The sequence below is a fragment of the Cydia fagiglandana genome, chromosome 6 (genome assembly GCF_963556715.1).
Source record: "Cydia fagiglandana chromosome 6, ilCydFagi1.1, whole genome shotgun sequence".
NCBI lineage: Eukaryota > Metazoa > Arthropoda > Insecta > Lepidoptera > Tortricidae > Cydia > Cydia fagiglandana.
In genome coordinates, this window is record NC_085937.1 from 14,536,389 (window position 1) to 14,548,658 (window position 12,270).

Genomic DNA, 12,270 nt, shown 5'->3' on the forward strand with positions numbered 1-12,270 from the left:
TTCTCTGCGGATGTAAGATAACCGGCCTGCTCATTTTTTTTTATTTATTTATTTATCTTTATGTTATGTGACTTTCTTGATCGCTTAAGAAATGAGCTAAGCGTGACACGTTTCATCTTTTTATACCTGTACTCTACCTATTTTCTCTCCTTTGAAGAGTTTTGGTGAAATATACCTACTTGCTCATTACTTGCTGTTACCAAAATATACCTACTTACGTACGTGTAGAAGTTTAGTAACTAAATTTAATTGCATGTCTTTTTTAAATATTTGTGTATATATATATCAGTATATGTCATAAAACCCGTTTTCTTAAATATTCGTTTTCTTCATCATCATTTATTTAAGAGTTAGACTCTTGTCGGTGGAGCGATTTCCATGCATGTCGCTCCTCTGCCTTCTCCTTGACAGCCTGATACTTATGACACGACTTTGAGCTTTTCCTTTACTTGATCTATGTACGAGTACGTTCTCCTTAGTCTCCCCCTCCGTCTCGTTGCCTCAACTCTTTTTTCAACGATATTTTTGATAAATGCGTCGTGTCGTAGCAGGTGACCAAGCATCTTTCCTCTTCTGTTTTCTATGGTTCTCAGCAAACTCCTCTTCTCTCCTAGTGACTAAAACGTACAGATTTAATTATATCTATTGTGGGTAATACAGTGTCACTTAAGTCTATATAATTTCTAAACATACCGTAAGTGATCATGACCTAAACTGCTTTCAGACAAATACACATCGGAGTACGTCAGATTTGAATGGCGGGAAGTGCCTCCGTGGCTGGGCTGGCGGCTGGCCGGCGGGCAGCGCAACCAGTTCCGCCTGCCCAAATACGTAGTCAGCTTCACTACGGACAAAAGTAAACGTATTGCCCAATATGGTGAAGGTAAATGTATATTTATTGCTTTGCGCTTAAGTTTGCGCCTCATAAATCACTAATCATGTACGTATCCAATTTAGAACCGAGTGATAAACAATTTTGACATCTAATCCTATTTGACTGTATATAGGTACAATCGCCTGCGCTCGCGGTGTTCCAGTTAAGAAAAAGTGCCTTAATTCTTACTACCTGATACCTGCAAGGCGTTCAAATGAGTATCACCCGAAGGGTGTACTTAGGGACATACATAGTCCAATCCCTTGTTAACTGGTTCTCGCTGTTTCGTGAATACAAATTAAGTAATCTTAACTCTAAACGCCGTTCTTTGCATAGTAATTTATGTTACCATCAAAATTGTGTCTCGCTCAGTTGGACTCTACTAATTCTATACTGCTACGCGCTGTCGCTTGCCGCTGGCATGACGCAAGTAAGGTAAACGTACTAGTGCTCGACATGCTAATGCCCAATAGATGACACCTAGCTGTCACCTCTATTGACAACGACTTAAGTTTCAAGATGACATGTACTGAGATCGCGTCGAGCACCAGTACGTTTACCTTACGCTGGGTTCGGATGAAACACCGTATTACAATTATTTTGTCAACAACGATATATAATTTTCTGTAAACTTGCATATTCGCTATGTCACCGTCATCCGCGCCTAGCAGATTATACCTTTCTGTTCTTAGCGTTGGGTTATGTGTTGTTACTCCTTTCTGTTACTCTTCTAATATGCGTATATGTTTTCATAATCATAGTGTGTGATTGTCTTGCTTGGTGGTTTGTCTGTCTGTGTCATGTTGTTAACAATACTGATGTTTTACTGTCCTAGTGTATAAATGTTGAGCTGTGTTTTTTGTTGGTGGAACTCTTAGATAATAAGTTCAAGAAATTAAAATCGTAGCTAGCTTATCGTTTGAAATTTAAATATTACCTACGTTGAGTTGTATATAATATTTATGTTGAGTAGTATACTATATTATGAAAATTTGAATTAGTACATATTTATTCTGTTAGTTACAGTAATGTCACGTAATGCCGGGTAAAAAATAGAACAGAAGTCTGCACATGTATCACTAAAATGTTACTTTAACCATTCGAACCACTCGTGAAAGCAACGTAGTAGTAAAAGTCCACCAGAATTAGATCAGAGAGAAGTTACTAGGAAAAACTCTTTGCGCCTGCAACAGTAGGCTTAGTTGAAAAGTAAAGCATTAGAATCATATTTTATGGAACAGACCTCTTTGCACAACAAAATTGTCTTACCTATCTGCTTTTACTATGACTTTCTCTCTGAAAATATGTAGCTAGTATTCTGTTTTGTGTCTAGACTTGGAACCTACCTACCTATTTGTTATGCCTCTAGGCGAGCATTCGGCAGCGCGGCTTCAGATGACGCTGTCTCGCGAGCTGCGGGGGTATCTCCTGGAGAGCTATCTGCCCTCGTCGCTGTTCGTCATCATCTCGTGGGGCAGCTTCTGTGTCATCCCCGAGATCGTGCCCGGCCGCATGGTGCTGCTTGTGACCACCCTGTTGTCGCTCGTCACCATGTTCGACACAGTCAGGTAAGGGCACAACTTTCAAGCGTAATTATCTCTTAGAGAGCTATCTGCTGTACCCAGTTATTGTCCGTCATCATCCCCTTAGGCAGCTTCGTTTCTCCCATAATCATAAGTGTAAGACATATCTTGAAGAGCCTGTAAAAAAGAAACCAGGCCTCCTTGACGCCACCACATTGTAATGTCATAAAGTTCGTATTGTAACTTGTAACGTTATTCATTGTTTATTCTCAATTTCCAGTACAAACTCTCCCGACGCGCTCGAGCTCAAGTGTATAGAGGTGTGGCTGATCTCGTGCACGATATTCGTGTTCCTGGCGTTGCTCGAGTACTTCGTGGTGCTCTTCGGCATCCGCTACGACAAGAGCTGGTGCCGCCGCCGAGCGGACATGCGCCGCGCCGCCTCCGCCGCGCAACTAGCTCCACCCCCTTTACACGTCAACCATTCTCAGGTACAGACCAGTACTAACATAGTGCATGAGTAGCCTTTCACTCCATTTTATTCTTGATAGACCGCTTATTTTGCTACATCTCACACAATCCGCAATGAGACGAGAGTGGATCTCAATGCCCGAGAGGCGGGTCAACTGTATTTTAACGGACGTGCATGCGGTTGATCCCAGGCCATAAATTATTATTTTCTTGCGATTCCAGAGGTTGAGTTGCACTCCCGTGACAGGCACCCCACAGGGCGGAGTGTTCTCGCCGACCCTCAGTGTGGAGGACGAAGGCCTCAAGCAGCAGCTCGACCATCAGACCATTTCGAGGGTAAATATTATACGACTCATGTCACACGCCTTTAGAATTTTGTACGTTGAATACTGTGTAGATTGCATTTTGTAGAATGTTTTACAAATAACGTTCATTAGGTAGGCATAACTGTGCCACTAACGTTTGCTCTGTGTGTTTAGGATGTTGCATAAATTATGTTTTAAAAGTGACAAATTTTTAGTCATCCCTCTCGGGGAAAAGGAATTGGAGAAAAAATAAGGTCGGAACTGAGTCAAGATCGAGTAGTAAGGTAAAGATAAATTAAAGGCACTGCACTGTGTGGCTACAGCACATCGCAGGTCGTAGACGGTCACGTCTAGATGGAAAAATATCAATTGTAGAGACAGTCAAAATCACGCGCAAGACTAGGCTAACAATTCCTGAATTTTCTACGTCTTCCTTCCTTTACTGTCGCTATAGACACCGTGTAAGTATTGTACTAGACGCTATAGTAAAAGATACGCTTACGTAGCAAATAATATTTTAAAGTATAATCTAAGTAGTGCACAGCTTGCGGCGCATGTTAGGCCTTGATGTGTAATGGTATATAGGCTCGAGGAGGGAGGGGAGCTCGGCTGAATGTTGTATATTGCGTGGCTGTTGTGTGTACTAGTGTTTTGTCCGGTAGGACTCCCCGCCGATGATGGAGACGCTCGGCGGGCGCGCCGCGCAGGGTGCGCTGGCGCGCGTGGGCGCGTGCATCGACAAGGGCATCATGTTCTGCGGCGCGCAGCACGGCACGCTCGACCGCTTCGCGCTCATCCTCTTCCCCTGCTGCTTCGCGCTCTTCAATATCATATACTGGACCACGTACCTAAGTGAAGTGCACCGGTACCCGGCGAAGTGAAAGTGTCAAACGATTTACGGTCACATTGAATGTGAAAAGTGCCTGTGCGAGACGTTGTGTGTTAATTTGTAAATATTGTTAGACAAATGCTAGTCGATTATACAACGTTAGTAACTAACTGTTATACTACTTACGATCTACGTAAGTTAGGTTAATTTTTACAACGAAATTAAAAATAATTAGAATATCTTCAAGTGTTCCGTAATAGTATAAAATACTTAGGTTAATTTGATATAATTATATCTCGCTATTTCTTATGTACTTAAATACCTATGCTTGACGACGCTGTAGGACAATATTTAAATGTATATGATTACGATACGATATAAAGAACAAAAATGACTCCTACATTTATAAATGTACATATCCTATCGGCACGGATTTTGAGTGATGCTGAGCTTGACAATATACAAATCGAAGTTTAATTGTAACGACTATTTGTTAGGATCACGGTCGCTTTTTAAAGTGCCAAGAGACACCCAACAAGATTGTCTACTAAAGTAGATATCAAGGTTATGTATTATCAAAGCGTTAGAGCGCGTGTTCAGATACTTCAGATATTGTGAAGACCTTTTTGCGGCTCCGATATATCTGAAGGCAACTGTACATGCCAATTGCAACAATTATTACAACCGTCCAGAACCAAGTCTTGTGCCTTTGTAACAAATATATCTATACACATACCTACAAACCCATATCAATCGATATATCTCTAAAATCTTTAAAATCGTGCGCCCTAAAGTCGGCTTTTAATCCAGTTAGGAAAGGTTTTAGTAGGTACCTATTATGTCACTAGAGCGTAAAACGTATCATATCATATAGGTATATAGTTATAACGCGAAGGTTACAATCATATTGATATAAAGTACCTATGGAACAGCTTGTACCCACGTCAATTTGGCTTTTATAAATACAGTTAATAACATTCACTTGTAGCTTATATTCACAAACGTTTTATATAAAAATACCTCTCTTCTCTACTCGTATTACTCAATAATTATGTTTATGAAAATGAAGTATCAATCTCTGATGTAAAAACACTTGCTGCAGACTTTTCTTGGTCTAAAATACTGTAAGGGACCATTAAACTTGCTCGTATATATATTTACATATACTTATATACCCGTAAATTTGCTCAGATGCTTTGCGCAATGCTGAAATTATTGTAATAATAAAATTACCTAATTTAATGGCGCTCTAACTTTTCCGATGTATGCATTATATTATTGACATCTAAAGTCTTTGCCCTAATTTTCTTTGTCATCATACTGTACTTTTGACTACTACGTAAGTATTGCCGGTTGCAGGCTGAGCGAAATATCTTTACGAACTTCTTGTACCACATACACACTGCTATCCCTGGCCTTATCAATACTAGGCCAAGAGCACAAAATACCGACGGGTTGATCTGTGGCCAAGAGACATCCTAATAACTAAGCCTTCATTAATTCAACATTATTGCCTAAAACAACGCTGATTACTCTAATTAGTTATAAATTTATAATTCAGTCCCCTTTCAGTCTTTTTATAAGGTCCGGCGGTAGTGTCAGGGCAGATAATAGCCAAACTATAATGAGATAGGTAATAGCCAAAGTTATCACTGAAGCAGTACCAGTCCATTAAAATTTAAATATTTTTTATCAAGCAGGGACGCCTGCGAGCAATACATATTTTTAAGGCTCCCCTTCACGTTGGGCCAACACCAACGCCAACGAGGGACGCATTTATGCGTTAGAGGGAGCAAGTGATATTGCTATCTCATCCTACCGGTTTACTAACGAATGGGCCAAAATCGTTTCCCAAAGTATCACATCCCAAACTATGTTTCCCAAATTATCATTTCCCAAAAAAATGTTTGGCAAAACAACTTATCGCAAATTTTCAGTTAGCAATAGTCTTTTTTGGCAAGTTATTGTTTAGCAAATAATTACTTGGACAAGTTTCATTTTACCAAATATTATTTAGTCAAATGTATCATTAAGCATAACTTACATGTCCCAAAATATTGCATGGCATACAATTTACATACCAATAAAGTGGAGGCTGCAGAATTTTATTTGTCTAGTATTTAACTGATCATTACATATACATAGTAAAATGTAACGTCAAAAAAAAACATTCTTACTGCCAAAAATATGTAGTAAATGATCACTAAAATTAAAACTCCATTTTAATGTAAAATGACAACCAAATTTGTTACATCTTGCTATTCTATTAAAGCAAATAACACCAAAGTAATCATTGTAACCCAAAAATAGTAAATAACCACCAATATTCAAACCACATTTTAGTTTAAAATGTCATGCAATTTTTTTACATCTCGTTATTCTATTAAATTAATTAATCCACTTCGATGACCTTTTTTTAGTACATAGAATTTCGTTTCTGTGAGGACCGCAGTTCTAACCTAACCTAACCCACTTTTCTAATAGCGGTTCCGTTTTGTGAGGATCGCAGTTCAAACCTAACCCAACCCACCCAAATTACGTAGAATTTAACGTACCTATTATAACATAACAAAAAGTACTTTAAATAGAGATGCCTATTTGTCAAATTTGCGAAGTGACAATTTTGACCAAACATCTTTTTGGAATATAATATTAGACAATAAAAAACGTTTGCTAAATAAGTTTTTGTCCTAATAACATTTGACAAAGTAAAATCATGCCAAATGATAATTTGACCAAATAAATTATATGCGAAGTGTAACTTTGCTAAAGGTTCCTTTGGGAAATGAAACTATTGCGATAAGTTTGTTGGGAAGTGAAATTTGGCGAAATGTATTTGGCCGAAACGAAAGTACACCCATCCTACCGCATGGCTGCGTCCCTCGTTGGCGTTGGCGTTGGCCCAACGTGAAGAGGAGCCTTTACATGAAAGGAAAAATGGAAAGATCCACCGCTTGCGACTTTTCGAACCACCATCAAGAGCTACCGAATCCTGTCAGAAGAGAAAATCTTTCCATTCCTTCCTATGTTTCATTTAATATAAAAATTTAAATACTTGGTTATCACACTGATACGATTTCTGGAGTTAGCGTTTAGCAGAAATTCATCCGTTTCCTATGTTGACCGTCAAAAAACTCAATATCAATAGGTATTCAGGCCTGAATACCATTAGGTATTCAGGCTCTATTCAGAACGGGAATCAGTCAAAACGGGATCAAACTCCGATTCTATAAATATCAATTGTAATCATCAAAAATAATAACGTGGCAGGAGATATTTATATTAGAATATCGCTGAATTCAGTGAATTTGTAAATAACTTTTATAATATTATAATAATGTAGTAAGACTGCTCAGTAAGAATTTATACTGTGTAGATTATGTAAATAAGTTTGTTTTATCTTATCGCTTAGATTTAAGTAACATTTAAGTAAAATTAAGTTCTCCAATCTAGTCAAACATTCAGTACTTAATTTTGTAGTAAGCACCTAATATTATTTTACAAAGTGTTTCAACACGTGACCAAACCTGTGGGTTTAGCTAGAAAGTGAGTACTTATGCTAAAAGCTCTTTATATTAATTAGGGCTATAATGAGAATACGTGCTGCATAACAGCCGATTTACATTTAATTGGGTGTCCAAAACGATATCGGTATATCCAACAAACATTATTGTAAGCGGCTGGTCTCTGGTAAACTAGTGTGGGTTCAAATATCCATAATAATATTGGATCGTGCTATAAAACAGAAATATAAGGAGCCCTATTTGAATTTAATGCGGCCGAGATACACTGCGAATCGTTTCATGTTCGCATTACGTATGTCAATAAAGATAACAACAAATCAAGTTGAGGTTTTTAAACTTCTAATAGGACTGAACCACCGACACCAATACCGGGCGCCAGAATAGGGTAAGGATCCGTGAATTGACTCAAACCTGCAGACATGTGTATTATTATTATACAAAGTCTCATCATGTTAACTTAACATTTTGTCGCACGTTGGATATGCTTACTTATTTTCCTAGATTATGTCCAGTGACGGCATGTGTTTGTACATATTAACTCACATTTAGGGTATATCGTTTCGACACAGGTTTCACTGGTCCTGAAATCACGACTACCATACACACGACCAGTGAAACCTGTGTCGAAACGTCGGTAAATAAAGGTACTTAATAAAATAAATTCGCGATATACCTGTCTATAAATGTGAGTTAATATGTGTTCAAAACGTGAAAGTTTTAAATATTAATATGTGTTTGTACAGTCAGCAACAACTATATACCTACGCGAGCGAAGAGTTTTAATATTTCTGAATTCTGTATACTTACCTATACCTACCTAATTTTACCTATTGCTGTGATTGCAAGAGGCTGGAGCTTAGATTTGTAGTTAGATACATTTTTACACATCTCATGCTGACTTTTCTATGCTCTAGCAAGTATCAAGACCGTCTGCTTGCTAGCACCAACGCGCGTTGTAAAACTTAGCACAAATTAATGTAGGTGTAATATAAACTACAAATACCCTAGGCACCTATCTATCAGAAGAATATAGACCCTAAAGAAAAGTTTCTTTTTACCTACCTAATCGATAAATTGCTAACAGCACTCGTCGCACGCAGAAAAAGTTATTTTGTTCACGCGACTAGTTTAAGATTAATGGCTAAGATTTTTTTACATTATTTCCCCATTTTTGAATAGGATGTGTTTTATTTAAATTCTATTATGTTCTCACAACTGAGGTGGAAATTTGTGTGTGCCACACGAGACCAAAGTTATTTTGCACCTCGTACTTACACTTTCGCTACATATACTAAAGATTCTAGTTAGAAAAACTGGCAGCAAAGTGCAACCTTGCTCTCTTGTTACGCACACATATGTATTTTCTACTCTTGACACACACACGTGTAGGTTGGTAGTATAAGTTTTTAAGTGAGATAATATCAAACAAAGCCAGGACTGCTGCGATAAAATACTTATAATATATCGAGTCTTGATAAAATAAATATGTGACATTTGCCAATAAGGATTATTATTGCATCTACATGCCTTAAATTAAATGAAGGAACAATTGATAATGATAATTCTATAAACCTAGGTATAAAAAAAAGCTTATGTAAGCCAAACTATTACAATATTTTAAGGTATTTTACACACAGCTCCGAAATTACAATTATATAGCTCATAAATTTGTGCCTTTTCTATAACACTATGCTTGTTACTCGAGAATGTAAAATGAAATGGGAACGGGCTGTATAAAATAGTACTTTGAATTTTTAAGCAATAATAATGTAAAAGTTAATTAATAATGTTGATTCTGTAAATAATGAAATAAAAGACATTATTTTAAATTCAACGCCGATTTTATTCCCGCCTACATGTCAACAATCTTAATATCTACAATATCTACATTCTACTCTTCACCTGAGCCATTTTATTTATTATTTTTTATGTTATTTTTACGCAGAATCACAAGCTGTTTCGATTTTAATAGGAAAAATTGTATGCGATTGTATCCAAAGGTTTTTCTTCATTGCATTTTTCATTGACATTGTAAACGTTAATGTAATGGAAGACATAAAAATATATGAAAAATTATTTGACACTTTTTTCTCCTAAGTATGAAGGTCGAATGAGCTAGTGATTCAGAATAGAAATAACATAAAACATCCGGAAAAAGTGTGTATACAACTTTTAAATAAAATGGCTTTCCTACGTTAATAGATATAGCTATAATCTACATAGATATCAATCATACCCATAGTAGGAGGCATCTCTAAGCACTCTGATCATGTCATCAGAGTTTCTGCGTATCCGTCTGCCTATAGGCTCCAGGTCTGCATAGCATTTGGGAAATACCTTTTCGATAATGTCCACAGCCTCAGCTTTGCCGATTTGACGCACTGCCAACACTGAGTACAGAGCTTTCGTTTTTACGCAATCCTGAAATGTTACATAAATATCAGTTGAATGTTAAGTCACATTCAGAATGTAAGGTGTTCAAGTAAATTACTCTTATGTGCTTTGTGACAGATTAAAAGTGAAAAAAATAATAATGAAATTAGCATTTGTTAGGCATTTCAGTAAGTATGCATTACAATTATTTAGGATATGGAAAACTCATTACTTGTTTATGGTTTTCTTATAAACTAATTCGAAATTTCAAACTGGTTTTTCAATGGCCGTTATGAATTACGAATGCAATGCCAGGTAGAGTCACATCATCATCAATTTAAGCCTCCCCATCAACAAAGTATGTATACGTACTTTAAGCTACAGTGTTGTGCCTCTACAGTAGATGTCCTGCAGATTTCCGATATCAAATTTTCAAACTAAAAGTGCGAGGGAAACACCGAAGGATGTCTTAATTTCGTGAGTGTTGCGTATTGATTAGTGACAAATGACAATAAGTAAGTAAGTTACTTACTTACTAGTGACAAATGACAATGGATCACTGGCCAACAGACCAGCGTACATATGCTCTTGAGGCGTGTCATACCAAAGAATTTTCACTTAATGCCGCAAAACGTAAGTTTTGCATTAAATTCGGAATATGTTGAAAAGATTGGAAGACACAGCGAGAGTTGACATTTAATGTGATTTAAATAAAATTAAGCCCGCTTCCATGTTCTTTTCATAAAAATAGCATTAAAATTTTTCAATAAAATTTTGGAATTGAAATCTGCCACTGGACACCTTGTATTAGAAATTGTACCAACCTGGTGAGCTTTCTTAACCTTAGTCCATGAAGCATCACCTTGAGACCAAGCGCTAGTGAAAGAGCAATGCGTCAGGTTTGCCGCTCGGATCTCTGAACAAGCCAGATGTTCCATGTTCTTGAAGTCAAGCTCGTTCCGGCAGTAGTCGAACATGTGGATCATCTCGTGGACCAGGACTCCTTGAACCATGCCCTTTCGTGTGCTTACGTTCTGGCATACTACGATCTGTAAGTCAGTTTTTTAAAGATTTTTAATCTTATTAGACTAAAGACAAACACATACAACAAGAGACAAAATAAACTAGTTAAATTTCGATGATTGCATTCTTAAACTGACCATAAAAAAAAGAGTTTGAAGAAATTGAATGATGCAATAGTGTAGTAATCGCAAGTACCAATAACATCAAACTTTGACTGTCTATTAGAAAAATAAATAATTATACTATTTGATAGAGTAGTATATTAATTTTATATTATTATCTTATACACTGCAGTGCAAAACTAAAACTCTAGTAAGAATACTTATTGAGTAGATATTATTACCTGATTGAGCTCGGGATCATAGCCTCCACTGACAGAGTAATCACATACTTCACATGAAAAATGTCTCCGAATATCTATTGGGCTGGAATGATAAATATTTTTGTGTACTTATTACATATTATTTATAACAACATTTATATAATGTAAACAAATATTAAACTTTAACTTACCATCCAGAACTTTTTAGCGCTCTCATCATAAGTTTCACAATAGGACCTGGAATCAAATAAAATTATAGTTTACCTTTATGTATTTACCAAATTAGGTAACTAAATTAATAATATTGAAACTCACTGGTTTTAACACACTCAACAACATTTTGTTCACACTTTAATTTCTCCACATTTTCTTTTCCCTCTTTTCCAATAAGTATATTGCCTATTTTAGGGGAAAAGCTTCCTCGTCTCTCAGGATACAAATCATAACCCCAAGCTTCTTCCTTTTTGGGCCCAGTCTGTGCAGGTGTTGTACTAGCATCAGGGCTGGATTTACTTTCAGGTTCTGGTGCCGCAGCGTTACTAAACATTTTCATACATAAATACCACTAATAGCCAAACAAAAAATATTTTTCAAATATGAACTATGAGCACTTCTAAAACTTAATAATATTCATGGGCTGGCTCAGGCTCACACAAGTGCCGAAAGTTACCATATGATTTTGACACTGACAATGACAGATAATCAGTGTTGCCAACTCGGATTTTGAAAAAATGCTAGACTAATGTCTAGATTATGCCAAAATTATGCCAGTTTTATGAAATATGTTTTAAAAAAAGCTAAAATGTCACTTGAAATTAGACACATAAAACACATACATTTTTCAAAGGTGCCGCCTTTTTCTACTGACAAGATCTGCTTGACCAACTTTATATAGTCCGTCGACGTCCATCCGTCCACAAAAGTCAAAATTCATACGAAAATATAAACCACATAAGGCAATGGAGCATATTGTTGCTGCCAAGTTGGTGCAAACTTGGCTTAGACTAAATTATGCTAAAAATATGC

General features: G+C 36.8%; 2 protein-coding genes across 6 annotated transcripts in view; one reads left to right on the forward strand and one right to left on the reverse strand.

Annotated features, from left to right (window-relative positions):
- The window catches only part of LOC134665316 (glycine receptor subunit alpha-2-like), a 44,428-nt gene extending 35,068 nt beyond the window's left edge, over positions 1 to 9,360 (forward strand). For 3 of the 5 annotated variants that reach the window (XM_063522233.1, XM_063522234.1, XM_063522237.1), the window contains exons 6-10: positions 725 to 883; positions 2,244 to 2,442; positions 2,678 to 2,888; positions 3,091 to 3,204; positions 3,836 to 9,360. In XM_063522233.1, the coding sequence (XP_063378303.1) occupies positions 725 to 883; positions 2,244 to 2,442; positions 2,678 to 2,888; positions 3,091 to 3,204; positions 3,836 to 4,054 (902 nt within the window). In that variant the 3' untranslated portion in view covers positions 4,055 to 9,360. The remainder of the gene's footprint in view (positions 1 to 724; positions 884 to 2,243; positions 2,443 to 2,677; positions 2,889 to 3,090; positions 3,205 to 3,835) is intronic. The other 2 variants (XM_063522235.1, XM_063522236.1) reach the window with 2 other exon arrangements.
- On the reverse strand, positions 9,346 to 11,909 carry LOC134665329 (mitochondrial inner membrane protease ATP23 homolog). Its single transcript, XM_063522258.1, has 5 exons — positions 11,560 to 11,909; positions 11,436 to 11,481; positions 11,266 to 11,347; positions 10,724 to 10,948; positions 9,346 to 9,947 (listed from the first exon to the last, which is right to left on the reverse strand). Exons 1-5 carry the CDS (start codon positions 11,795 to 11,797, stop codon positions 9,753 to 9,755), a joined length of 786 nt encoding a protein of 261 aa, XP_063378328.1. The 5' UTR covers positions 11,798 to 11,909; the 3' UTR covers positions 9,346 to 9,752.
- Positions 11,910 to 12,270: the final 361 nt, after the last annotated feature.